The 27,224-nt window shown below is 36.8% G+C and overlaps 1 protein-coding gene across 1 annotated transcript in view; it reads right to left on the bottom strand.

The window, feature by feature from the left end:
* TTC6 (tetratricopeptide repeat domain 6) overlaps positions 1-27,224 on the bottom strand; it is a gene marked incomplete at both ends in the record, with an annotated part of 227,725 nt that overhangs the window by 57,704 nt on the left and 142,797 nt on the right. Inside the window, 6 exon segments of the mRNA XM_079699166.1 lie at positions 7,149-7,285; positions 9,236-9,408; positions 10,248-10,377; positions 10,683-11,138; positions 12,881-13,255; positions 25,194-25,268. Of these exon segments, the coding sequence (XP_079555292.1) occupies positions 7,149-7,285; positions 9,236-9,408; positions 10,248-10,377; positions 10,683-11,138; positions 12,881-13,255; positions 25,194-25,268 (1,346 nt within the window).

The following is a 27,224-nucleotide window of genomic DNA, read 5'->3' as shown; positions in this document are numbered from 1 at the left end:
AGGAAATAGCCAACCAAGTCCAGAAAGGGCTAGAGTCCCATACAGGATAAATCCAAGGAGAAACACGCCAAGACACATATTAATCAAACTATGAAAAATTAAATACAAAGAAAAAATATTAAAATCAGCAAGGGAAAAGCAACAAATACCGTACAAGGGAACCCCCATAAGGTTAACAGCTGATCTCTCAGCAGAAACTCTGCAAGCCATAAGGGAGTGGTGGGACATATTTAAAGTGGTGAAGGGGAAAAACCTACAACCAAGATTACTCTACCCAGCAAGGATCTCATTCAGATTTGATGGAGCAACTAAAACCTTTACAGACAAGCAAAAGCAAAGAGAATTCAGCACCACCAAACCAGCTTCACAACAAATGCTAAAGGAACTTCTCTAGGTAGGAAGCACAAGAGAAGGAAAAGACCTACAATAACGAACCCAAAACAATAAAGAAAATGGTAATAGGAACATACATATCGATAATTAACTTAAATGTAAATGGATTAAGTGCTCCAACTAAAAGATACAGACTGGCTGAATGGATACAAAAATAAGACCTGTATATATGCTGTCTACAAGAGGCCAACTTCAGACGTAGGGATACATAAAGACCAAAAGTGAGGGGATGGAAAAACATATTCCATGCAACTGGAAATCAAAAGAAAGCTGGAGTAGTAATTCTCATAACAGACAAAATAGACTTTGAAATAAAGACTATTACAAGAGACAAAGAAGGACACTGCATAATGATCAAGGGATCAATCAAAGAAGAAGATATAAAAATTGTAAATCTTTATGCACCCAACGTAGGAGCACCTCAATACATAAGGCCAATGCTAACAGCCATAAAAGGGGATATTGACAGTAACACAATCATAGTAGGGGGCTTTAACACCCCACTTTCACCAATGGACAGCTCAACCAAAATGAAAATGAATAAGGAAACACAAGCTTAAATGATACATTAAACAAGATGGACTTCATTGATATTTATAGGACATTCCATCCAAAAAGAACAGAATACACTTTCTTCTCAAGTTCTCATGGAACATTCTCTAGGATAGGTCATATCCTGGGTCACAACTCAAGCCTTGGTAAATTTAAGAGAACTGAAAACGTATCAAGTATCTTTTCTGACCACAATGCTATGAGACTAGATATCAATTTCAGGAAAAAAAATCTGTAAAAAATACAAACACATGGAGGCTAAACAATACACTACTATATAACCAAGAGATCACTGAAGAAATCAAAGAGGAAATCAAAAAATACCTAGAAACAAGTGACAATGAAAACACGACGGCCCAAAACCTATGGGATGCAGCAAAAGCAGTTCTAAGAGGGAAGTTTATAGCAATACAATCCTATCTCAAATAAAGAACCTAACCTGACACCTAAAGCAATTAGAGAAAGAAGGGGAAGAAGAAAAACAACAACAAAAACCCATAGTTAGCAGAAGGAAAGAAATCATAAAGATTAGATCAGAAATAAATGAAAAAGAAATGAAGGAAATGATTGCAAAGATCAATAAACCTAAAAGTTGGTTCTTTGAGAAGGTAAATAAAATTGATAAACCATTAGCCAGACTCATCAAGAAACAAAGGGAGGGGCTTCCTTGGTGGTGCAGTGGTTAAGAATCCGCCTGCCAATGCAGGGGACATGGGTTCGATCCTTGGTCCAGGAGGTTCCCACATGCCACAGAGCAGCTAAGACTGTGTGCCACAACTACTGAAGCCTGTACGCCTAGAGCCCATGCTCTGCCACAAGAGAAGCCACCACAGCAAGACGCCCTCGCACAGCAATGAAGTCAAATGCAGCCATAAATAAATTTAAAAAAAAGAAACAAAGGGAGAAGACTCAGATCAATAGAATGAGAAATGAAAAAGGAGAAGTAACATCACACTGCAGAAATACAAAGGATCATGAGAGATTACTACAAGCGACTATATGCCAATAAAATGGACAACCTGGAAGAAATGGACAAATTCTTAGAAAAGCACAACGTTCTGAGACAGAACCAGGAAGAAATAGAAAATATAAACAGACCCATCACAGCACTGAAATTGAAGTTGTGATTAAATATCTTCCAACAAACAAAAGCCCAGGACCAGATGGCTTCACAGGCGAATTCTGTCAAACATTTAGAGAAGAGCTAACACCTATCCTTCTCAAACTATTCCAAAATATAGTAGAGGGAGGAACACTCCCAAACTCATTCTAAGAGGCCACCATCACCCTGATACCAAAACCAGACAAAGATGTCACAAAGAAAGAAAACTACAGGCCAATATCACCGATGAACATAGATGCAAAAATCCTCAACAAAATAATCGCAGACAGAATGAAGCAAATTAAAAGGATCATACATCATGTTCAAGTGGGTTTATCCCAGGAATGCAAGGATTCTTCAATATATCCAAATCAATCAATTTGATGCACTATATTAACGAAGTGCAGGATGAAAACCATATGATCATCTCAGTAGATTCAGAAAAAGCTTTTGACAAAATTCAACACCAATTTATGATAAAAACCCTCCAGAAAGTAGGCATAGAGAGAACTTACCTCAACATAATAAAGGCCATATATGAGAAACCCACAGCCAACATTGTTCTCAATGGTGAAAAACTGAAACCATTTCCGCTAAGATCAGGAATAAGACAAGGTTGTCCACTCTCACCACTAATATTCCACATAGTTTCAGAAGTTTTAGCCACAGCAATCAGAGAAGAAAAAGAAATAAAAGGAATCCAAATCAAAACAGAAGAAGTAAAACTGTCACTGTTTGCAGATGACATGATACTATACATAGAGAATCCTAAAGATGCTACCAGAAAACTACAAGAGCTAATCAATGAATTTGGTAAAGCAGCAGGATACAAAATTAATGCACAGAAATCTCTTGCAGTCCTATACACTAATGATGAAAAATCTGAAAGAGAAATTAAGGAAACACTCCCATTTACCATTGCAACAAAAAGAATAAAATACTTAGGAATAAATCTACCTAAGGAGACCAAAGACCTGTATGCAGAAAAGTATAAGACACTGATGAAAGAAATGAAAGATGATACAAACAGATGGAGAGATACACCATGTTCTTGGATTGGAAGAATCAACATTGTGAAAATGACCATACTACCCAAAGCAATCTGTCAGATTCAATGCAATCCCTATCAGACTACCAATGAAATTTTTCACAGAACTAGAACAAAAAATTTCACAGTTTGTATGGAAACACAAAAGGCCCTGAATAGGCAAAGCAATCTTGAGAAAGAAAAACAGAGCTGGAGGAATCAGGCTCCTGGACCTCCGAGTACACTCCAAAGCTACAGTAATCAAGACAGTATGGTACTGGCACAAAAAGAGAAATATTCATCAATGGAACAGGATAGAAAGCCCAGAGATAAACCCAGGCATCTATGGTCAACTTATCTTTGATAAAGAAGGGAAAAATATATAATGGAGAAAAGACAGCCTCTTCAATAAGTGGTGCTGGGAAAGCTGGACAGCTACATGTTAAAAAATGAAATTAGAACACTCTCTAACACCATACACAAAAGTAAACTCAAAATGGATTAAAGACCAAAACGTAAGGTCAAAGACTATAAAACTCTTAGAGGAAAACATAGGCAGAACACTCTATGACATAAATCACAGCAAGATCCTTTTTGACCCACCTCCTAGAGAAATGGAAATTAAAACAAAAACACACAAATGGGACTTAATTAAACTTAAAAGCTTTTGCACAGCAAAGGAAACCATAAACAAGACCAAAAGACAACCCTCAGAATGGGAGAAAATATTTGCAAACAAAGCAACTGACAAAGGATTAATCTCCAAAATATACAAGCAGCTCATGCAGCTCAATATCAAAAAACCAAACAACCCAATCCAAGAATGGGCAGAAGTCTTAAACAGACATTTCTCCAAAGAAGATATACACATTGCCAACCAACACATGAAAGGATGCTCAACATCACTAGTCATTAGAGGAATGCAAATCAAAACCACAATGAGGTAGCACCTCACACTGGTCAGAATGGCCATCATAAAAAAAATCCAGAAACAATAAATGCTGGAGAGATTGTGGAGAACGGGGAACCCTCTTGAACTGTTAGTCAGAATGTAAATTTATACAGTCACTATGGAGAACAGTATGGAGGTTCCTTAAAAAACTAAAAATAGAACTATAATACGACCCAGAAATCCCACTACTGGGCATATACCCTGAGAAAACCATAATTCAAAAAGAGTCATGTACCACAATGTTCATTGCAGCTGTATTTACAATAGCCAGGACATGGAAGCAACCTACGCATCCATCGACAGATGAATGGATAAAGAGGATGCAGCACATATATACAATGGAATATTACTCAGCCATAAAAAGAAATGAAATTGAGTTATTTGTAGTGAGGTGGATGGACCTAGGGTCTGTCATACAGAGTGAAGTAAGTCAGAAAGAGAAAAACAAATACTGTACGCTAACACATATATATGGAATCTAAAAAAAAAAAAGGTTATGAAGAACCTAGGGGCAGGACGGGAATAAAGACGCAGGCCTACTAGAGAATGGACTTGAGGACACAGGGAAGGGGAAGGGGAAGCTGGGACAAAGTGAGAGAGCGGCATGGACATATATACACTACCAAATGTAAAATAGATAGCTAGTGGGAAGCAGCCACATAGCACAGGGAGATCAGCTCAGTGCTTTGTGACCACCTAGAGGGGTGGGATAGGGAGGGTGAGAGGGAGGGAGATGCAAGAGGGAGGAGATATGGGGATATATTTATATGTATAGCTGATTCACTTTGTTATAAAGCAGAAACTAACACACCATTGTAAAGCAATTATACTCCAATAAAGATGTTTTTTAAAATAATTAATTGATTAATTTAAAAAAGAAAAAGATATGAAAGAGACTTCTTTACACATACTATGAAACATTACTGACCAAAAGGAATGAAGACCTAAAGAAATAGAATGTACCGTATGCATATATGAAAAGACTCAAAATTGTTAGGATGTCAATTTCCCCCTACTGCTCTATAAATTCATTGCAACCCCAATCAAAATACAAAGGAATTGCCACAGAAGTTGACCTGCTGATTCTGTTAGGTTAAACCGTATGAAATTTTGAAATTTTACTATTTTGATCTATAAAGAAGTCAATTTTCATATAGTTTAACCCAACTCAATGTGTTTGGAAATGCAAAAAAGCCAAGGAATGCTCTGACAATTTTGACAGATCAAAAGAACTGTTCTACAGGATTTCAAGACTTATTATGAAACTATAGTATTTAAGGCACCATAATATTGGTGCAAAGATAGATTTTTTTAAAACCCGCAAAATAGAAAAAGAGACTGAGAAATAGATCCACCCATACATGGATCTTCATTTCCTACAAAGCTAACACTGCAAAGCAATGGTAAAGGCACAGGGTTTTTATTAAATGTTGCTTGGAAAATTGAACATGCATGTAGAAAAAGTGAAATTTATTTCCCTACTTCACATCATATACAAATATTGATTCTAGGTGCACTGTAAATCTAACTTTAAAAGCGAAACAATAAACCTTCTAGAAGATCAGACAGGAGAATATCTACATGACACAAAAATAGGAAAAACTTACTTATAGTATACAAAAAGCACTAACCTTAAAGAAAAAGGTTACTAAATCAGACTATGTTTCATTTTAAAACTTTGTTTACCAAAAGACAATTATTTAAGGAGTGCAGTGACAATCTGGAGGAGGAAAAAAATGTGCTGTAAATATAACCAACAAAGGGCCCGTATCAAGAATATGTAATAGTTCATACAAATGAATAAGAAAAAAGACCAAAAACCCAAAAGTCACGAACGACAAAAAAGAAAATCCAAATGGTTAAGAAAATTTTGAAAATGAATAATCATGTTGGTAATGAAGAAAATGAAAATTCAAACTAAATGAGATAATACTACACACCCACTAGGATGGCTAAAATTTGAAAGTTATAATAGTACCCAGTACTGGTGTGGAGCCTGCATATACTGCTGGTAGTACAACCAGTTTGTAAAATTAGTTTGGCCCTACAGCTGAACAACTGCATACCCTATGTACCAGATGTTCTACCCCTACTTGTGTATCCAAAGGAAATGAGTATATGTGTGTCACGTACAAGAAAGTTGAAGGAAACAGTATTTGTGATCATCAAAAATTAGAAACACTCAACTGTCCATCAACAGTAGGATGGATAAGTAAACTGTAATATATTCATGTAACTGAACACTATACAAAAATTAAAAGGAGCAAACTACAGCCACATGCAATAGTACATAATATTCAATGAAATAAGTTAGAATTGAAAGAAAACTACCTAATGATTCTCTTTATATAAAGTTCAAAAAAAAAAACAGGCAAAATAAACCAAGAATGTTTAGGGACACATACTTATGTGTTGAAACTATAAAGAAATACAAGTCAGGACAGTGGTTACCTTCTCAGGAAGGCAAAGGCACAAGGGGGTGCTAGAAATGTTGTTTCTTGACCTGATAATGGTTACACAAGCATTTACATTGTGATAAGTCATTAAGCTGTATGTTTGTACTTTGTATACTTTTTTTGGATGCTTACTGTATTTTTCTATAAAAATGTTAATGTTAAACAAAAACTGTGAGTGAAGAGATGAATAGGTATGGCTACATACACATTTTAAGCCTCTTCAAAACAAAACTTAGATGAAAAGAAAAGCAACAAAATGGAAACTGTATTATGCACAATAAGGTTGGAAGAGCAAAGTTTAATATCCCAGTTACAATAAGATAGCACAGAAATCTATATGAACAGTTCTCTGTACTGAATGAATACAAAGTATATGAAAAGAAATCCAAAGAAATAAAATATAGGTCAATACTTCAAAAATTGATAATGTAAATAGTATTCAGGAAATGCAAATGAAACAATTCTAAATTATCATTTCATGCCATTTAAGTTAAACTACCCACTACTCTTAGGGTATAGGTAAAGATTTTCCTTCACTAGTAGCACTAAAAATCGATTCACTACTTTTAAAGGGCTGTCTGATGTATTTCAAGAAATTTTCTTTCCTGAGAATGTATTTCAAAAAAAAAAAAACCATTCAAAAACCATATCTAAAATAATTCTCACCTTGCTTGAGAATTTTGGGGATCTATATTTAACAAGGCTGTAAAATCCTCTTCAGCTGCAATCCAGTTTTCATTTTCATAGTAGAACATCCCACGTTTAAATAATGCCTCTGTTCTTCTGGGATCATAAAAGATACACTACACGGGGGTATGGAGGGGAGGCACAAAAACATATCACATAATGAAAAAAAAAACAACAAAAGTATATAATCCCATAGCAAATTAAATGGACTAAAACCATGTTTTTAACTTCAGATTACATAAAAACAAACTACTTTAAGATGCCAGAACTTTCAGATTTGCATTTGAAGACCATGCCTTTACGAAGTCCATTTGTCATCAAATTCTAGAAAGGGGAGGTTTTATTAAAAAAAAAACAAAAACAAAAACCAGCACATACAAGAAGTCAAGGTTTCTGCCCACTAAAATTTTTATTAATAAAACCTCATAAGTAATTGTTCAGCTAGAGTAGGGTTATATTGGATCTATCATGGCATTTTATTCCAATTAAAGACAATATATATTAGATCACATCAAGGCTGATTCAATGAAATTAAATATGGATTAATTTAGTCCCTAAAACGGTGAAAAGAAATGAATCGGCCTTGGCATGGTTCATTCATTTCACATTGACATACAAGGCAATAGAGTAACGAGACTAAATCATTGTAAACTCAGTTGTAAAGTTCCTTGCCTATTGATAGTGGGGAGAAAAATGAAGCACAAAGATTATGAAGTATTTTTAAAACAGGGAAAAGAAACCTCTAAAGATTCTGAAGTTTGTTTGACCTCAAGTTGCTGCATTAGCCAATCTTTAAACTATTGGTGCTAGATAAAGGAAATGATCAGAAAAGATATTTTAATAATTTTAATATCTTCAAAAGAGATTTGTGGTCACTTCTAGACAAGAAGTTACCAAACTTATAATATTCTCTTGAAGCAAAAGAAAGTCAAGTATGTGGCTAACCATCATAGATTAAGAAACAGGGCAGTTGGAAACATGAAAAGCTAAATTATTTCAATAACATCTAAGTTCTCAATTGTACTAAGAACTAAGAATTTAAAGTCAGGAGTTCATGGTTACAATTCTGCCGCAATCAGGGGAATATCTGCCTGACTCTAGCCTCAAAATACAGTTCAGCTAAAATTCACTTCCTCAAGGGAATTCTCTGCTATCCCCCAACCAAACATAAATTGCCTCCCATAATCTTTATTTCCATCATAGCATTCATCACAATTTGTAATTATATATTAGTGTATATATTTATTTCTTTAATATCTGTCCTTTAAATTATAGGCTCCATGTAAGCATGACACATGTCTGTTTCATTCACCAAGATTTATCCACTACATTACACTACACAGTGCCTTAGCCAATAAATATTTGTGAGTAAATGAATGAATGAATGAATGAGCCAGTGAGCATAGTTTTCTTTTAAAGCAGAGAGGTTTGCTGTGGAAGAGAATCAGCTACGTCTCAAGAGTTAAGAAGCAGAAAATGATTTTCTCCATTGTTTGAAAGAAAGAAGCAATCTTCAAAGGTTTCTTTATTCACTGCTTCATAGTCCAAGAGAAGAGAGCTGGAAAAGTCAAGTCCCCCTCAAAGTTGCCTCTTGCCTCAATGCTCCCACACCTGACTCTGATGTAAATCCATCCATTCAAAAAAATCATTGACATACTGTTAATATCAATCCCAGTAACAAATGTTCTAGGGCCTAATCTAAAATAAACTAATTTTAGGGCTTCCCTGGTGGCGCAGTGGTTGAGAGTCCGCCTGCTGATTCAGGGGACACGGGTTCGTGCCCTGGTCCGGGAGGATCCCACATGCCGCGGAGTGGCTGGGCCAGTGAGCCATTGCTGCTGGGCCTGCGTGTCCAGAGCCTGTGCTCTGCAGCGGGAGGGGCCACAACAGTGAGAGGCCCGCGTACCGCAAAAAAAAAAAATAAATAAATAAAAATAATAAAATAAAATAAAATAATTTTGATTATATAACATATGAAAGAATTTCAACAATTTGCTCTAATATTAGGATGAGAATATCATGCTCTAAAATATATAAATGGCAGAATTATATGTGATACAGCTTACTTTAGAAAAGTCATCAATGGCCAGTACTTTGTTTTCTATTTCGTACATCTCACCCCTCCTGAAATACATATCAGCATCCATGGGCTTGCACTTAATTGCTTGAGTATAATTTAGAATTGCCAAAGTACTGTCTTTTTTTCCTCTGAAAATTTCTGCCCTTGAAAAATATGCCTCTAAAGAAAATTAAAAAGGTAAAATTTAGTGTTACAGTCCTAAATTTTTAAAGATGAATCCTTCACCCTCCAAAAATGTAGTCTTAGAATAATGTATCTCTATTATACTTTCTTTGCCATTTAACTTAAGATTTGTTTTTTATTTCAACAATGCAAAATTTGTTCTCAAAGCCTGGATAAATGCTTATGGTTAAAAGTGTTTTCAATTTCAATATGAAATAACAAAAATTAACTTTTCTTTTTTGTATATCTGAAATGTTTCATAATCCTTTAATATTCATAGTAAAAAGTTATATTTTGATGGTACAAAATCTTATGGACTTTTAGCAGAGATCAGCATAGATTTAAAAAAAACATTTATTAAGCTCATGTTATATTCTAGGGGTATGTTGTGGGTGCTGGAGATACAAAGATGAATATGACATTTTCTCATTCCCCAAAAGTTCCATGTCTAGTCATTCAAGTTGGTTAGAGAATGGTACGTAAATACAAACGTAAATGTGAAGTCTTAAGAACGCTGCAACTCTAATTCAGACTAAATTTGTAAATCATTTCTATAACTAAAAATTGTAAGTTCATATTCTTCTTACGGGATGAGCAGTAAGGAACTAATTTATTGTAATGTATACCAAGGACATTAACATTTCAAACCATGATAAGTATTTTTAAAACAATAGGATCACAAACAGTCCTAAATATATGATATCGAGAGTAAATTTAACTTGGGAAGTCACAACCATTTGTGGAGATGTATATGTCTTGAATTATGTATCTTTATACCACTAAATGACCAAAGCTTAGGTAAAGATCTAAGTAATATAACTGCACAGACAACCCACCTGCATTATTTTTATTATATTTATTTATATAATTCAAGTCATCCAAAGCTTCATTAATTTTGCCTTGGAAAAGATAAATGAAATGTCGGTGCCAATAGGCATTGAGAAACAATGGCTCCAAGAGTATAGCCTAGAAAATAAATGTATAAATTCAATTTAAATTGATTTAAGGGAAGATATCCCATCAAATAAATTTTCAAACATTATTGATCCCAATGGTTTTGTATGTGTATAGTATAAAATGATGCTTCCCAATCTGACAGACAAAATCAAATGTTTTTAATGTTAATTATTTGAAAATGCCAATAATCATAATTTCACAATCCCATATGTATAATACAAATATTCATTGTTCAAAATCCTAGTAAAAGTTAATATATAGTTATAAGCAAGGATAAATTGTTAATATTATTATTTGATTAAATAAAAACTTACTTCCTGTAGATCATTCATGGCACTCTGGAACTTTCCCAGTTTCCTATAAAGAGCTCCACGCCTACAATATAAAAATGCAGGATATTCCTTCTTACTATTTATTTCTTCAGTCAAGATCTCCACTTCGGATTCATAATGGCTAATGACCGCTGGAGGAAGACCAGACTCCAAAGAATCACTCAATTCTATTTTTGGTGTTCTTTTCACTCTTTCAGACGAGTCTTCATGAACAGATATTTTAACAACTTTCTCTCTTGGGGTTGTCTTCTTTTGTTTAGGCTTAGAGAACATGTCAAGGGCCCATGTTTGAGGACCACTATTTTCTGGAATTCTTCCTTTACTTTGGGCAAATTTGTCAAAATTTAAACACAAAGGTAGACTGGGACACCGTAATAGACGTTCATATAGTGGAACTTTGAGCAAAAATTTCTTCTGTCCAGGAAGGATTCCATGAGACTCTGATCTAGTATTCAAAAGAGTGATTTTTAAATTACAGAAATATAATTTTTATAATGAATAAATCAACTCAGCCACAGAAAAAATTACTATTTCTCTGTTATCAAAATAAAATTACATGGTACTTTTATGCAAACCAAGTCCTCCTGTTCATTCATTGAGATCATATGAAGAATCTCTGTGAGTTTATGAAAGCAGAAGACTGTTATTAAAGATGCAGCCTTTGTAGAGAACTGAAATAAAGAGTCAGTGCTCCCTTCAGGCTTAATTTACACCCCTACCACCAACCGGAGGAAATACAATGGAGAATTGAGGAGTTAAAACTTGATGTGAGAAAGGAAATGACATCTAAATGGTTCGCAAGGACATGAACTTGAGGAAGAAGGAAAGATTTGCCTCCACAACAGGCTAACAAAAAAACATCCTAGACTTCATCCCAAACTTAGTAGGCAATCAAATTAGATGACATGTAATAAGCTTTCAAATGGTATGTTTCTTCTAGGATTATCCTCCTCAAACTCTCCATTTCCCACACAGTTTTCATTCAGTAGCATTTATGCATGCCGGTGCTGTACTAGCCACACAAGAGAGAATAAACACATTCTATGCGAAGAAAAAAAAAATCACACCCCATCATTTCATTAATATTTACCGAGTGTGTACTATGAGAAAGACTCGTGCTAAAAGTAGGAGAATACGAGTGAGAAAAATCAGTACCCTTCCCTTTCCTTACTTTGTGACACTACCCACTCTTCTCTACACTCTAGTGCAAGCCACCATCACCTCTTCTGTCTAGAGTACAATAACTTCTTAGTTCCCTGCTTCTCCTCTTGGTCTCATCCATTCTCCACATGGCAGCTAGCATGTTTTTTTTTTAAACAAATGTAAATCCGATCATGTCACTCCCTCCAAGAGTTTTCTCTAGTACCTAGAATACAAATCAAACTTTTCACCATAGTCTACAAGACTCTACATGATAAGACCCCAGCAAATATCTCTAATAACACTACTTTCTCGCCTCCCACTGTTCCAGGCACAGAGCAAGCCTCAAGGGTATTGCATTTTCCAGTCCTTCTGAGTGGCTGACTCCTTCTCAATTACTATTTCTGGTCAAATGCCACCTTAGAAAGACCATCTGTGCCAAATAGGTTTTGTTTCCACCTGCACATTTATCTCTATCCTTCTCTGCCTTGCTCTTTGCCCTGGAGTACTAGTCTGTACAGACTATAGACATAGGATCCCTTGCTGTCTTCTAATCAAATATGTCCAATTAGGAGCCCTGAAAAGGGAAAGAGTGAAGTCAAAGTATTTATTCCTCTGGTCCCCTCCTGAAGGGTTGCCTCACACTGGCCATGATCTTTGACCAAAGTTCACTACTTATTTCAAGGAAATCCTTTCCATACAATTTCTTTCTTCCAGGTTCTAGTAATCACTCCCTCTTTTTGTCCTCTCATACTCAGGGGTAGAGACTGGCTCTATTATTTCTAGTCCCAGGATACTACTCTATCATTTGTGGTTTCCCTATGCTCTGACATCTTTGTAAATTGCCCTTGTTATACCTTCCTAGAATTATTCTAAATTGAGAGTGCTGTTTACTCCTGGGACCCTGACTGATAAATTAATTGGTACCAGAGATGGGCCCAGGAAATACACACACAAAAGGATGCTTCAATGAGTGAATTATAAAAGTAAGGCCCAAACCATAATACATTTCTTAAACTATAACAATTGTTGATTAAACAAGACCTTTTAAGAATTTTTGGAGGCTTGGATAACTCATCATACACAAGTGCAAGTTTACTGAGTCTTAATCCTTTCTTCAGTTTCATCTTCTTTTTCTTGGGATAAGCAATGTAAGTAATGCCAGCTTGTCTAGATGATTCAATGAGAGAGAGAGACAGGTCTCTCGAACTGTATCTGCCCTGCATGTTGTCTAAGATAGTATCTGTATTTTCTTTCATGGAGACGGATTCCTCAGTTTCATTTTGCTCAGCCATCCAGTGCTCCAACTCCTTTGTTTTTTGAAACATCACCTCTTTCATACTACTTTGCATGTCATCCTTAATCTCTAATGGAGTTATGGTCTCCTTCTTCAACTGAACTGCAGATTTTACTCTCTTATTTATAAGGAGACAAAGAAACAGAAAAAATATAAAATCAATTTAGTTGCTGTACATTTAAAATTAATTCGGTTACAATTGCTATTAATGTAATTTGGTCACTATTGAAAAAATTTAAATCATCTATTCTTGATGTTTTTCAAAAGTGATCTTATAAGTTAACAGTGGGTTAGTTAAAGCAAAGTGCAATAATTTGGTCACATGACATTGCATTAGCTACATAAAAGTAACACCATAAAGTAGATATGAATTAATTGTGATTTTATATATTCTTAATTAAAAATGAATGCTCTTTACATATCCAAACAAAGTGCATGCTCTACTTTTAGTTTAATGCAAAAACAAGTGGTAGAATGGGCAAAAATTATTAAAATGCCTTACCTTATAAAATCAATTTGTGGGACTTCCCTGGTGGCACAGTGATTAAGAATCCGCCTGCCAATGCAGGGGATATGGGTTCGATCCCTGGTCCGGGAAGATCCCACATGCTGCGGAGCAGCTAAGCCCGTGCACCACAACTACTGAACCTGTGCTCTAGAGCCCGCGAGCCACAACTACTGAGCCCATGTGCCACAACTACTGAAGCCTGTGTGCCTAGAGCCCGTGCTCCACAACAAGAGAAGCCACCGCAATAAGAAGCCCGTGCACCACAACGAAGAGTAGCCCCTGCTCACTGCAACTAGAGAAAGCCCGCGCACAGCAATGACGATCCAATGCAGCCAAAAATAAATAAATAAATAAATAAAATCAATTTGTAAGTCTATTTTCAAAAGCACCTTAACAATATTGAATTTCTATACATAGTATTCAATTATTTTCAATTCAATACTTACAGGCTTAAATAACAGAATTTCAGCCTAATATTCATTTTATCTAATCATTAGAGAACCAACTTAATTTTTAATAATAATATTAATATAATATATTAATAAATAATTTACAAGAATTATGCATTAGTAACTTGAAACTCTAACAACACTCATTACTAATAAAAGAGAGAGCAGTTCCAATCCTTTGATACAGCATTCCTTGCCTTTTGAGCTACTGTCACTAAATTAACTGCATTTAACTTTCCTAGTAAATAATAATTTGTTACAGAAATATTTTTCTTTATAGTGAATATAGGCCCAAATTCCAAATATAACAATTCCATACAAGCTGGTTATATACTTTAAGATGTACTAAAGTGCAAAAGGGATATTGACCCTCTCTGTGACTTACTATATATACTTCCCCCATCTCAAGAAATTGTATTCAACTCAATATGTAATTAGACTAGAGAATAGAGAAATACAGACTATAGAATATATGTATGTGTATGTATATGTATATATCAAGAAAAATAAACACATATGTATATACCAAGAAAAAGTAGAACAGCCTGAAAAAAAGTAGAATGTAAGATTTTCATATTCCCCGCTTGCTGACTAGCTATGGATTATGCAGCTCTGTAGAACACTTGAGAAGGAATTACTGACAGAATCTATAACTATAAAGCAGAACTAAAAGGTAGGTTTGGGTTTTTTGTTTGTTTTCCAGCTTTACTGTGATATTATTGACATATAACATATATAAGCTTAAGGTATGCTGTGTAATGATATGGTAAACATATGTACTGTGAAATGATTACCACGATAAGGTTAGTTAACACCCCAATCCCCTCATATAATTACCATTGTTTTTGTGTGGTGATAACATTTAAGATCTACTCTTTTAACAACTTTCAAGTATATAATACAGTATTGTTAATTATAGTCACCATGCTGTACCTTAGAGCCCCAGAATTTATCTTATAAATGAAGGTTTACACCCATTGACAAACATCTCCTCATTCCTCTTCTCCTGCCCCAGCCCTTGCAACCACAATTCTATTTTATGTTTCTATAACTTCTGCTTTTTAGATTCCACATATAAGAACAGTATTTATCATTCTACTTTTTATTATGTAAGTTTCAGGTGTACAACACTCTCATTCAACTACAAAGTTACCACCCTCAAAGTCTACTGTCCATCACCATAAAACTGACCCCCTTCACCCCTTTTCCTCACCCCAAAGCCCCCTTCTCCTCTGGTAACCAACAATCTGTCCTCTGTATCTATGAGTTTCTTTTGGTTTTGATTTGTTTATTTATTTCTTTTGGTTTTGTTTCATTTTAAATTCCACATATGAGTGAAATTATATGACATTTGCCTTTTTTCTTCTGACTTATTTCACTTAGAATAATACCCTCAAAGTCCATCCATGTTGTCACAAGTGACAAGATTTCATTCTTTTTATGGATGAGTAGTAGTCCATTGTGTGTGTGCACGTATATGTATAAGGCACACACACACACACGTATATATGTGTATATATATATACACATATATATATACACCACTATGTATGTATGTATATATATATATATATATATGCGCCACATCTTCTTTATTCATTCATCCATGGATGCACACTTAGGTTGTTTCCATATTTCAGCAATTATAAATAATGCTGCAATGAACATAGGAGTGCATATATCTTTTCCAATTACTGTTTTCATATTCTTTGGATAAACACCCAGAAGTGGAATACCCAGATCACATGATAATTCTATTCTTAATTTTTTGAGGAACCTCCATACTGTTTTCCATAGTGGCTGCACCAATTTACAATCTCACTAACAGTGTAAGAAGGTTCCCTTTTCTCCACATCCTCTCAAATACTTGTTATTTCTTGCCTTCTGGATAATAGCCATTCTAACAGGTGTGAGGTAATAGTTCACTGGTTTTGATTTGCATTTTCCTAATAATTAGTGATGTTGAACATCTTTTCATGTGCCTGTTGGGCTACCTGTATATCTTCTTTGGAAAAATGTCTATTAAGATCCTCTGCCCAGAGCTTCCCTGATGGCGCAGTGGTGAAGAGTCCGCCTGCCGATGCAGGGGACATGGGTTCGTGCCCCGGTCTGGGAAGATCCCACATGCCATGGAGCGGCTAGGCCCAAGAGCCATGGCTGCTGAGCCTGCGCGTCCGGAGCCTGTGCTCCGCAATGGGAGAGGCCATAACAGTGAGAGGCCTGCGTACCGCCAAAAAAAAAAAAAAAAAAAAAAAAAAACAGACACAGAGACCAATGGAACAGAATCAGGATCTCGGAAATTATAGCATGCATATATAGTCAACTAATATTTGACAAGGAAGCCAACAATACTCAATGGTGAAAGTATAGGTTCTTCAATAAACTGTCCTGGGAAAATTGAATATTCACATGCTAAAGAATGAAATTGGACTCCTATCTTACACTACACACAAAAATTAACTCAAAATGAATTTAAAAACTTAAATGTAAGACCTGAAACTGTAAAACTGGAAGAAACCACAGGGAAAAGTTCCTTGATGTTGGTCTTGGTGATGATTTTTTGGATATGACACCAAAAGCACAAGCAACAAAAGCAAAAATAAACAAGTGGGATTACATCAAACTTAAAAGCCTCTGCACAGCAAAATAAACAATCTGCAGAATGAAAAGGCAACTTACGAAATGGGAGAAAATATTTACAAACTATCTATCTCATAAGGAGTTAATTCCAAAATATGTAAGAAACTCTTCCAACTCGATAGCAAGAAAAACAAACAATCCAATTTAAAAATGGGCAAAGAAACTCAGTAGAGATTTTTCCCAAGAAGACAAGCAAATGGCCAACTGGTTCATGAAAAGATGCTCAATGTCACTAATTATCAGGGAAATGCAAATAAAAATCACAGTGAGATATCACCTCACACATGTTAGAATAGCTATTATCAAAAAGACAAGAAAAAAAGAAAAAGACAAGAGACATCAAGTGTCGGTGAGGCTGTGTTGGAAGTGTGAGTTCAAGTGTTGGAACCCTTGTACACTGTTGTGGGAAATGTAAATTGGTACAGCCACTATGGAAACAGCATGGAGACTCTTCAAAAAATTAAAAATAGAACTACCATATGATCCAGCAATCCCACTTCTGGGCATATAGCCAAAGGAAATGAAATCAGGATCTTGAAGAGATATCCACACTCCCATTTTCATAGCCACATCATTCACAATAGCCAAGATATGGAAACAATCTACCTATCAACAGATGAATGAATAAAGAAAATGTGATATAGATATACACACACAATAGAATGTCATTCAGCAATAAAAAAGAAGGAAATCCTGCTACTGGCAATGACATGGATGGACCTTGAGGACATTCTGCTAAATGAAATAAGTCAGATAGAGAAAGAGAAATACTGTATGACCTCATATGTAGAATCTAAAAACAAACAAACAACAAAAAAAAACCCCCTCATAGATACAGAGAACAGATTCATGGTTGCCAGAGGCAGGGAGTAGGAGATGGGCAAACTGGGTGTGGTGGTCAAAAGGTACAAACTTTTGGTTATAAAATAAATAAGTCCTGGGGATGATTTAATGTACAGCATGGTGATTACAGTTAAAATACTGTATTGTATATTTGAAAGTTGCTAAGAAAGTAGCTCTTAGAAGTTCTCAGCACAAGAAAAATGGTGTAAATATGTGGGATGATGGATGTTAACTAGACTTACTGTGATGATCATTTCACAATATACACAGGTACCAAATAATTATGTGGTACACCTGAAACTAATATAATGTTATATATTAATTATATGTCAATAGAAAAATCTTAAGGATGGTGTCAGTGCACAGGGATACAAAACAGAACAATCAAAATGATGGTAAGAAAGAAGAATGCCAGAAATGAAATAGGAAGCAGGCTAAAGTTAAGCAGGTTAAAAGCAAGTTAGAAGCAAGTAACATGGAGAATCAAGGAAGCTGAGTGTCAGATTTCAGAGAGAAAAACAAAAGCTGGGAGCTATTTGCCAATGCCACTAAACGTAAGATCAGCACTCAAAAACGCTTATGGATTCTTGTTGCAGAGGAAAGTCCATTGCGTTTGGTAAGAGAAGGTGTGGGTTTAAGTACTAGCTATGCCACTTATCACTTTCTGACCTTTGCTTTTTCATATATAAAACAAGGATAATATCTGTCCCATCTTCCCTCTTATCAGGATATTGTGTAGCTCAAGACCAAACTGTAATAGAGTCCATGAAAATGCATTAACACTGTGAGCCCAATGCAAGTGTAGATCAATATTATAAGTGACTTGAGACAGAACACCTACTGAACGCTGGAAGAAGACCTCAGACCTCCCAAAAGGCAAGAAACTCTCCACATACCTGGGTAGGGCAAAGCGGAGAGATCCCCGCACAGAGGATCGGTGCCGAGCGGCACTCACCAGCCCGAGAGGCTTGTCTGCTCGCCCGCCGGGGTGGAAGGCGCTGGAAGCTAAGGCTCGGGCTTCGGTCACAGTGCAGGGAGAGGACTGGGGCTGGCGGCGAGAACTCAGCCTGAAGGGGGCTAATGCGCCACAGCTAGCCGGGAGGGAGTCCGGGAAAACTCTGGAGCTACCAAAGAGGCAAGAGACTTTTTCTTCCCTCTTGGTTTCCTGGTGCGCGAGGAGAGGGGATTAAGAGCGCTGCTTAAAGGAGCTCCAGAGACGGGCGCGAACTGCGGCTGAAAGCGCGGAGCCCAGTGACGGACGTGGGACGCTGGGGCTGCTGCTGCCGCCGCCAAGAGGCCTGTGTGCGAGCGCAGGTCACTGTCCACGCCCCCTTTCCGGGGAGCCTGTGCAGCCCGTCACTGCCGGGGTCCCGGGACACATGGACGGCTTCCCTGGGAGAAGGCACGGCGCGCCTCGGGCTGGTGCAACATCACGCCGGCCTCTGCCGCTGAAGGCTCACCACGCACTCCGTGAGGCTCCATCCCCCGCAGCCTGAGTGAGCCAGAGTCCCCGAAGCGGCTGCTCCTTTAACCCTGTCCTGTCTGAGCGAAGAACAGACGCCCTCCGGCGACCTACACGCAGAGGTGGGGCCAAATCCAAAGCTGAGACCCGGGAACTGTGAGAACAAAGAAGAGAAAGGGAAATCTCTCCCAGCAGCCTCAGAAGCAGCGGATTAAAGCTCCACAATCAACTTGATGTACCCTGCAACTGTGGAATACATGAATAGACAACAAATCATCCCAAATTGAGGAGCCAGGAGTCAGTGCTCTGAGGTGGGAGAGCCAACTTCAGGACACTGGTCCACAAGAGACCTCCCAGCTCCACATAATATCAAACGGCGAAAATCTTCCAGAGATCTCCATCTCAACACCAGCACCCAGCTTCACTCAACGATCAACAAGCTACAGTGCTGGACACCCTATGCCAAACAACTAGCAATACAGGAACACAATGCCACCCATTAGCAGAGAGGCTGCCTAAAATCATAATAAGTCCACAGACACCCCAAAACACACCACCAGACGTGGACCTGCCCACCAGAAAGACAAGATCCAGCCTCATCCACCAGAACACAGGCACTAGTCCCCTCCACCAGGAAGCCTACACAACCCACTAAACCAACCTTAGCCACTGGGGACAGACACCAAAAACAACGGGAACTACGAACCTGCAGCCTGAAAAAGGAGACCCCAAACACAGTAAGATAAGCAAAATGAGAAGACAGAAAAACACACAGCAGGAGAAGGAGCAAGATAAAAACCCACCAGACCTAACAAATGAAGAGGAAATAGGCAGTCTACCTGAAAAAGAATTCAGAATAATGATAGTAAAGATGATCCAAGATTCTATTTCCAAGATCCAAAACCTTTGAAATAGAAGAGACAACATGCAAGAAACATTTAACAAGGACCTAGAAGAACTAAAGATGAATCAAGCATCAATTAAAAACACAATAAATGAAATGAAAAATACTCTAGACGGGATCAATAGCAGAATAACTGAGGCAGAAGAACGGATAAGTGAGGTGGAAGATAAAATAGTGGAAATAACTGATGCAGAGCAAAATAAAGCAAAAAGAATGAAAACAACAGAGGACAGTCTCAGAGACCTCTGGGACAACATTAAATGCACCAACATTCGAATTATAGGGGTTCCAGAAGAAGAAGAGAAAGAGAAAGGGACTGAGAAAACATTTGAAGAGATTATAGTTGAAAACTTCCCTAATATGGGAAAGGAAATAGTTAATCAAGTCCAGGAGGCACAGAGAGTCCCATACAGAAAAAATCCAAGGAGAAATACGCCAAGACACATATTAATCAAACTGTCAAAAATTAAACACAAAGAAATCATATTAAAAGCAGCAAGGGAAAAACAACAAATAACACACAAGGGAATCCCCATCAGGTTAACAGCTGATCTCTCAGGAGAAACGCTACAAGCCAGAAGGGAGTGGCAGGACATAATTAAAGTGATGAAGGAGAAAAATCAGCAACCAACATTACTCTACCCAGTAAGGATCTCATTCAGATTTGATGGAGAAATTAAAACATTTACAGACAAGCAAAAGCTTAGAGACTTCAGCACCACCAAACCAGCTTTACAACAAATGCTAAAGGAACTTCACTAGGCAAGAAACACAACAGAAGGAATATACCTACAATAACAAACCCAAAGCAATTAAGGAAATGGGAATAGGAACATACATATCAATAATTACCTTAAATGTAAATGGACTAAATGCTCCCACCAAAAGACACAGATTGGATGAATGGATACAAAAACAAGACCCATATATATGCTGTCTACAAGAGACCCACTTCAGACCTAGAGACACATACAGACTGAAAGTAAGGGGATGGAAAAAGGTATTCCATGCAAATGGAAACCAAAAGAAAGCTGGAGTAGCAATTCTCATACCAGACAAAATAGACTTTAAAATAAAGACTACTAGAAGAGACAAAGAAGGACACTATATAAGGTTCAAGGGATTGATCCAAGAGGAAGATATAACAATTGTAAATATTTATGCACCCAACATAGGAGCACCTCAATACATAAGGCAAATACTAACAGCCATAAAAGGGGAAATCGACAGTAACACAATCATAGTAGGGGACTTTAACACCCCACTTTCACCAATGGACAGATCATCCAAAATGAAAATAAATAAGGAAACACAAGCTTTAAATGATACATTAAACAAGATGGACTTAATTGACATTTATAGGACATTCCATCCAAAAACAACAGAATACACATTCTTCTCAAGTGCTCATGGAACATTCTCCAGGATAGATCATATCTTGGGTCGCAAATCAAGCCTTGGTAAATTTAAGAAAATTGAAATTGTATCAAGTATCTTTTCCGACCACAATGCTATGAGACTAGATATCAATTACAGGAATAGAGCTGTAAAAAATACAAACACATGGAGGCTAAACAATACACTACTTAATAACAAAGTGATCACTGAAGAAATCAAAAAGAAAATTAAAAAATACCTACAAACAAATGACAATGGAGACACGATGACCCAAAACCTATGGGATGCAGCAAAAGCAGCTCTAAGAGGGAAGTTTATAGCAATACAATCCTACCTTAAGAAACAGGAAACATCTCGAATAAACACCCTGACCCTGCACCTAAAGCAATTGGAGAAAGAAGAACAAAAACATCCCAAAGTGAGCTGAAGGAAAGAAATCATATAAATCAGATCAGAAATAAATGAAAAAGAAATGAAGGAAACGATAGCAAAGATCAATAAAACTAAAAGCTGGTTCTTTGAGAAGATAAATAAAATTGATAAACCGTTAGCCAGACTCATCAAGAAAAAAAGGGAGAAGACTCAAATCAATAGAATTAGAAATGAAAAAGGATAAGTAACAACTGACACTGCAGAAATACAAAAGATCATGAGACATTACTATAAGCAACTCTACGCCAATAAAATGGACAACCTGGAAGAAATGGACAAATTCTTAGAAATGCACAACCTGCCAAGACTGAATCAGGAAGAAATAGAAAATATGAACAGACCAATCACAAGCACAGAAATTGAAACTGTGATAAAAAATCTTCCAACAAACAAAAGCCCAGGACCAGATGGCTTCACAGGCGAATTCTATCAAGCATTTAGAGAAGAGCTAACACCTATCCTTCTCAAACTCTTCCAAAATATAGCAGAGGGAGGAACACTCCCAAACTCATTCTACGAGGCCACCATCACCTTGATACCAAAACCAGACAAGGATGTCACAAAGAAAGAAAACTACAGGCCAATATCACTGATGAACATAGATGCAAAAATCCTCAACAAAATACTAGCAAACAGAATCCAACAGCACATTAAAAGGATCATACACCATGATCAAGTGGGGTTTATTCCAGGAATGCAAGGATTCTTCAATATATGCAAATCAATCAACGTGATACACCACATTAACAAATTGAAGGAGAAAAACCATATGATCATCTCAATAGATGCAGAGAAAGCTTTCGACAAAATTCAACACCTATTTATGATAAAAACCCTGCAGAAAGTAGGCATAGAGGGAAGTTTCCTCAACATAATAAAGGCCATATATGACAAACCCACAGCCAACATCGTCCTCAATGGTGAAAAACTGAAACCATTTCCACTAAGATCAGGAACAAGACAAGGTTGCCCACTCTCACCACTCTTATTCAACATAGTTTTGGAAGTTTTAGCCACAGCAATCAGAGAAGAAAAGGAAATAAAAGGAATCCAAATTGGAAAAGAAGAAGTAAAGCTGTCACTGTTTGCAGATGACATGGTACTATATATAGAGAATCCTAAAGATGCTACCAGAAAACTAGTAGAGGTAATCAATGAATTTGGTAAAGTAGCAGGATACAAAATTAATGCACAGAAATCTCTGGCATTCCTATACACTAATGATGAAAAATCTGAAAGTGAAATCAAGGAAACACTCCCATTTACCATTGCAACAAAAAGAATAAAATATCTAGGAATAAACCTACCTAAGGAGACCAAAGACCTGTATGCAGAAAATTATAAGACACTGATGAAAGAAATTAAAGATGATACAAATAGATGGAGAGATGTACCATGTTCTTGGATTGAAAGAATCAACATTGTGAAAATGACTCGACTACCCAAAGCAATCTACAGATTCAATGCAATCCCTATCAAACTACCACTGGCATTTTTCACAGAACTAGAACAAAAAATTTCACAATTTGTATGGAAACACAAAAGACCCCGAATAGCCAAAGCAATCTTGAGAACGAAAAATGGAGCTGGAGGAATCAGGCTCCCTGACTTCAGACTATACTACAAAGCTACAGTAATCAAGACAGTATGGTACTGGCACAAAAACAGAAAGATAGATCAATGGAACAGGATAGAAAGCCCAGAGATAAACCCACGCACATATGGTCACCTTATCTTTGATAAAGGAGGCAGGAATGTACAGTGGAGAAAGGACAGCCTCTTCAATAAGTGGTGCTGGGAAAACTGGACAGGGACATGTAAAAGTATGAGATTAGATCACTCCCTAACACCATACACAAAAATAAGCTCAAAATGGATTAAAGACCTAAATGTAAGGCCAGACACTATCAAACTCTTAGAGGAAAACATAGGAAGAACACTCTATGACATAAATCACCCCAAGATCCTTTTGGACCCACCTCCTAGAGAAATGGAAATAAAAACAAAAATAAACACATGGGACCTAATGAAACTTAAAAGCTTTTGCACAGCAAAGGAAACCATAAACAAGATGAAAAGACAACCCTCAGAATGGGAGAAAATATTTGCAAATGAAGCAACTGACAAAGGATTAATCTCCAAAATTTATAAGCAGCTCATGCAGCTCAATAACAAGAAAACAAACAACCCAATCCAAAAATGGGCAGAAGACCTAAATAGACATTTCTCCACAGAAGATATACAGACTGCCAACAAACACATGAAAGGATGCTCAACATCTTTACTCATTAGAGAAATGCAAATCAAAACTGCAATGAGATATCACCTCACACCAGTCAGAATAAACATCATCAAAAAATCTAGAAACAATAAATGCTGGAGAGGGTGTGGAAAAAAGGGAACACTCTTACACTGCTGGTGGGAATGTGAATTGGTACAGCCACTATGGAGAACGGTATGGAGGTTCCTTAAAAAACTAAAAATAGAACTACCATATGACCCAGCAATCCCACTACTGGGCATATACCCTGAGAAAACCATAATTCAAAAAGAGTCATGTACCAAAATGTTCATAGCAGCCCTATTTACAATAGCCCGGAGATGGAAACAACCTAAGTGTCCATCATCGGATGAATGGATAAAGAAGATGTGGCACATATATACAATGGAATATTACTCAGCCATAAAAGGAAAAGAAATTGAGCTATTTGTAATGAGGTGGATGGACCTAGAGTCTGTCATACAGAGTGAAGTAAGTCAGAAAGAGAAAGACAAATACTGTACGCTGACACATATATATAGAATTTAAGAAAAAAAATGTCATGAAGAACATAGGGGTAAGACAGGAATAAAGACACAGACCTACTTGAGAATGGACTTGAGGATATGGGGAGGGGGAAGGGTAAGCTGTGACAAAGCGAAAGAGAGGTATGGACATATATACACTACCAAATGTAAGGTAGATAGCTAGTGGGAAGCAGCCGCATAGCACAGGGAGATCAGCTCGGTGCTTTGTGACCGCCTCGAGGGGTGGGATAGGGAGGGTGGGAGGGAGACGCAAAAGGGAGGGGCTATGGGAACATATGTATATGTATAACTGATTAAATTTGTTATAAAGCAGAAAAATAAAAAATAAATAATAAAAAAAATAAGTGACTTGATTTATAATATACCAAGTAAAGTCAAAGTATGAATATGAGACACTTCCAAGAGATGTTGGAAATCTTCAGTTGGCACTATGAACAACAATCTTACAGGGGCTACCAAATACATACACAGTTGAATCCAAAATTTCAGTCAACTCTGGATGAACCAAGTGATCACACTATTTCAGGAAAGCCAACAAAAAGCATAGGTGGTGATTATTACTAGAAATGTAAACATTTCTTTTGAATAACAAAAACTGAAAAATTATCATACCTTTAATTGTGGAGATTGCATGCTGAAACATTTCTGGATATTTTCAAATGAGGCAGATTTTCTTAGGAAAAAAAACTGTGAAATAATCAAATGACAAATATACACTGACTCTAGACACTATTTGGTAAACTAAAATATCATATGACAATCGGCTAATAATAACTGTTTAAGTAAATTAATGAAATGCAGAAACACTAATTAAAATACAGGTTCTTACTGATTTTGAAATCACTGACTTCACAGATGGGAGCAGAGCTTAAAATCCATGAATTAATTTTGAAAAGTGTATAACAATGCAAGCTATCTTATTTTTTAATTCAACATATATAACAAACACTAAAGTTTCCAGAAAGTAGCACAGGTGTGTGTAAATGTGCCATAGATATGCTGGGCCATTAATCCTCTTAGCCCTGGGGCTGCACTAGTGGGACCTGGAGTGGCTACTGTTCCTCCTACTTTTCAGTGGCTACTGAACAGTCTCCTCTAAATCATGAACAACCTCAACCTGTTACCCCATAAGGCCACACAAATATTATTACTTGCTATGAGAACTATTATACTAAAAGAGTTGTGAAGTACTAACATACCAAATAGAGTAGAAAGTACAAAAAAATGACATATTTCATGTATGATGGTGGAAACAGACATAAAGAAGTAACTATAATCCAAAGCAGCTGTAACAATGACTGTAAAGATAGCATGAATCAGGTGTAAAGAGAGCACAGGAGAGGTGGAGGTCAATTCAGAATGGAAAGGAACCTGGATTGACCAGCTTGAAGAGGTAGCATTAGGGCCGGCCTGTAAAAGGTAGTGACATTTCCATAAACTGAGAAGGGGTTGAGAACATCCCAGGCCAACGGAATAGCCTATACAAACACAGAGAAGTGTCAAAGTTCTGGGATTTTAGTCCCCAAGGACTCTGGTGCAGGCAGAGTACAGGGTACCTGGGGGTTACATGGAAGCAGAAGCATAATGGGAGGTAAAATAGAAAATATAGTCAAGGCCAGGTTATGAGGCTTAGTTAAGCACTGTGACTTTGATAGGTGGAGTTATTCAGTTTGTTGAGATTGTGTGTTGTAATTACACCTGTGTTTTAAGAACATTGCAGGGGACAATAGGGAGGATGGATTAGAAACAGCCGTTAAAAACAGTAATATCTGACAGGTAGGTATAAGTAATGCTACTAGAGTAGTCTATGCATTCCAAACTAGAAAGTGTCATTTGTTGGTTCAATTATGTTTTTAAGTGATGGTCACTGTTCTAGGTGCTGTGGATAAAACAAGAATGATATGACCCCCATATCACTCAGACTAATGAAAAATAAAAAGATAAAACATATATGATGACAAATATTTAATAGGCAATAGTGATATATGTTAAAAACAGCAAAAGTGATCTGTATTAAATAGAAATATTACTCCAAAACAAAAAGTATTACCTGACTGTATGGGGAATACGGAAGGAGGCACAGACACATATTAAACCTAGTGTAACTGACCAGAATGGGGATTTGATTTGTCCAAGGTCAATAAGGCTCTCTACTATGTGACACTCGCATCCCAAGTTATCACCAAGGGGAGTAAGGGCTGAATGCCTTAAGGAAAGAAAAATAAAACCCTTTCTTGTTTGTCCCTAATAAAGTTCAAGATATTTATTAAACCACTAATATAAATTTCATACCTTTCTTCTTCCCTCAATCGCTCTTTTCTCTCCAATTGTGTTTATTAATTAGTTTATTTAGATACACTGTAGGGATAATAATGTCATGGGCATGAGTCCAATCACCATTTAGAGAATTCAGTTTTACTCTGTTTCATAGCCATAAGCAATTCCATCCCTGCATTTGGTCAAAAGATTCATAAACATGTTCCTTTGATCATTTAAGACCTCGGCAAGCAGTGATAAATGAGTGCAAACCCAGACATTTTAGGAATTTTAGGAAAACTCACAGCAGATATCCTGCTATTGATTAGTAAATAACATCTTCTGAGTGTCATAAAGACCACAGATTTGAAAGAGGAAACATGTCCT

Source organism: Hyperoodon ampullatus (genome assembly GCF_949752795.1).
Source record: "Hyperoodon ampullatus genome assembly, chromosome: 3".
NCBI lineage: Eukaryota > Metazoa > Chordata > Mammalia > Artiodactyla > Ziphiidae > Hyperoodon > Hyperoodon ampullatus.
Note: the sequence above shows the minus strand (reverse complement) of the source record. Positions and strands in the feature narration are given on the sequence as shown.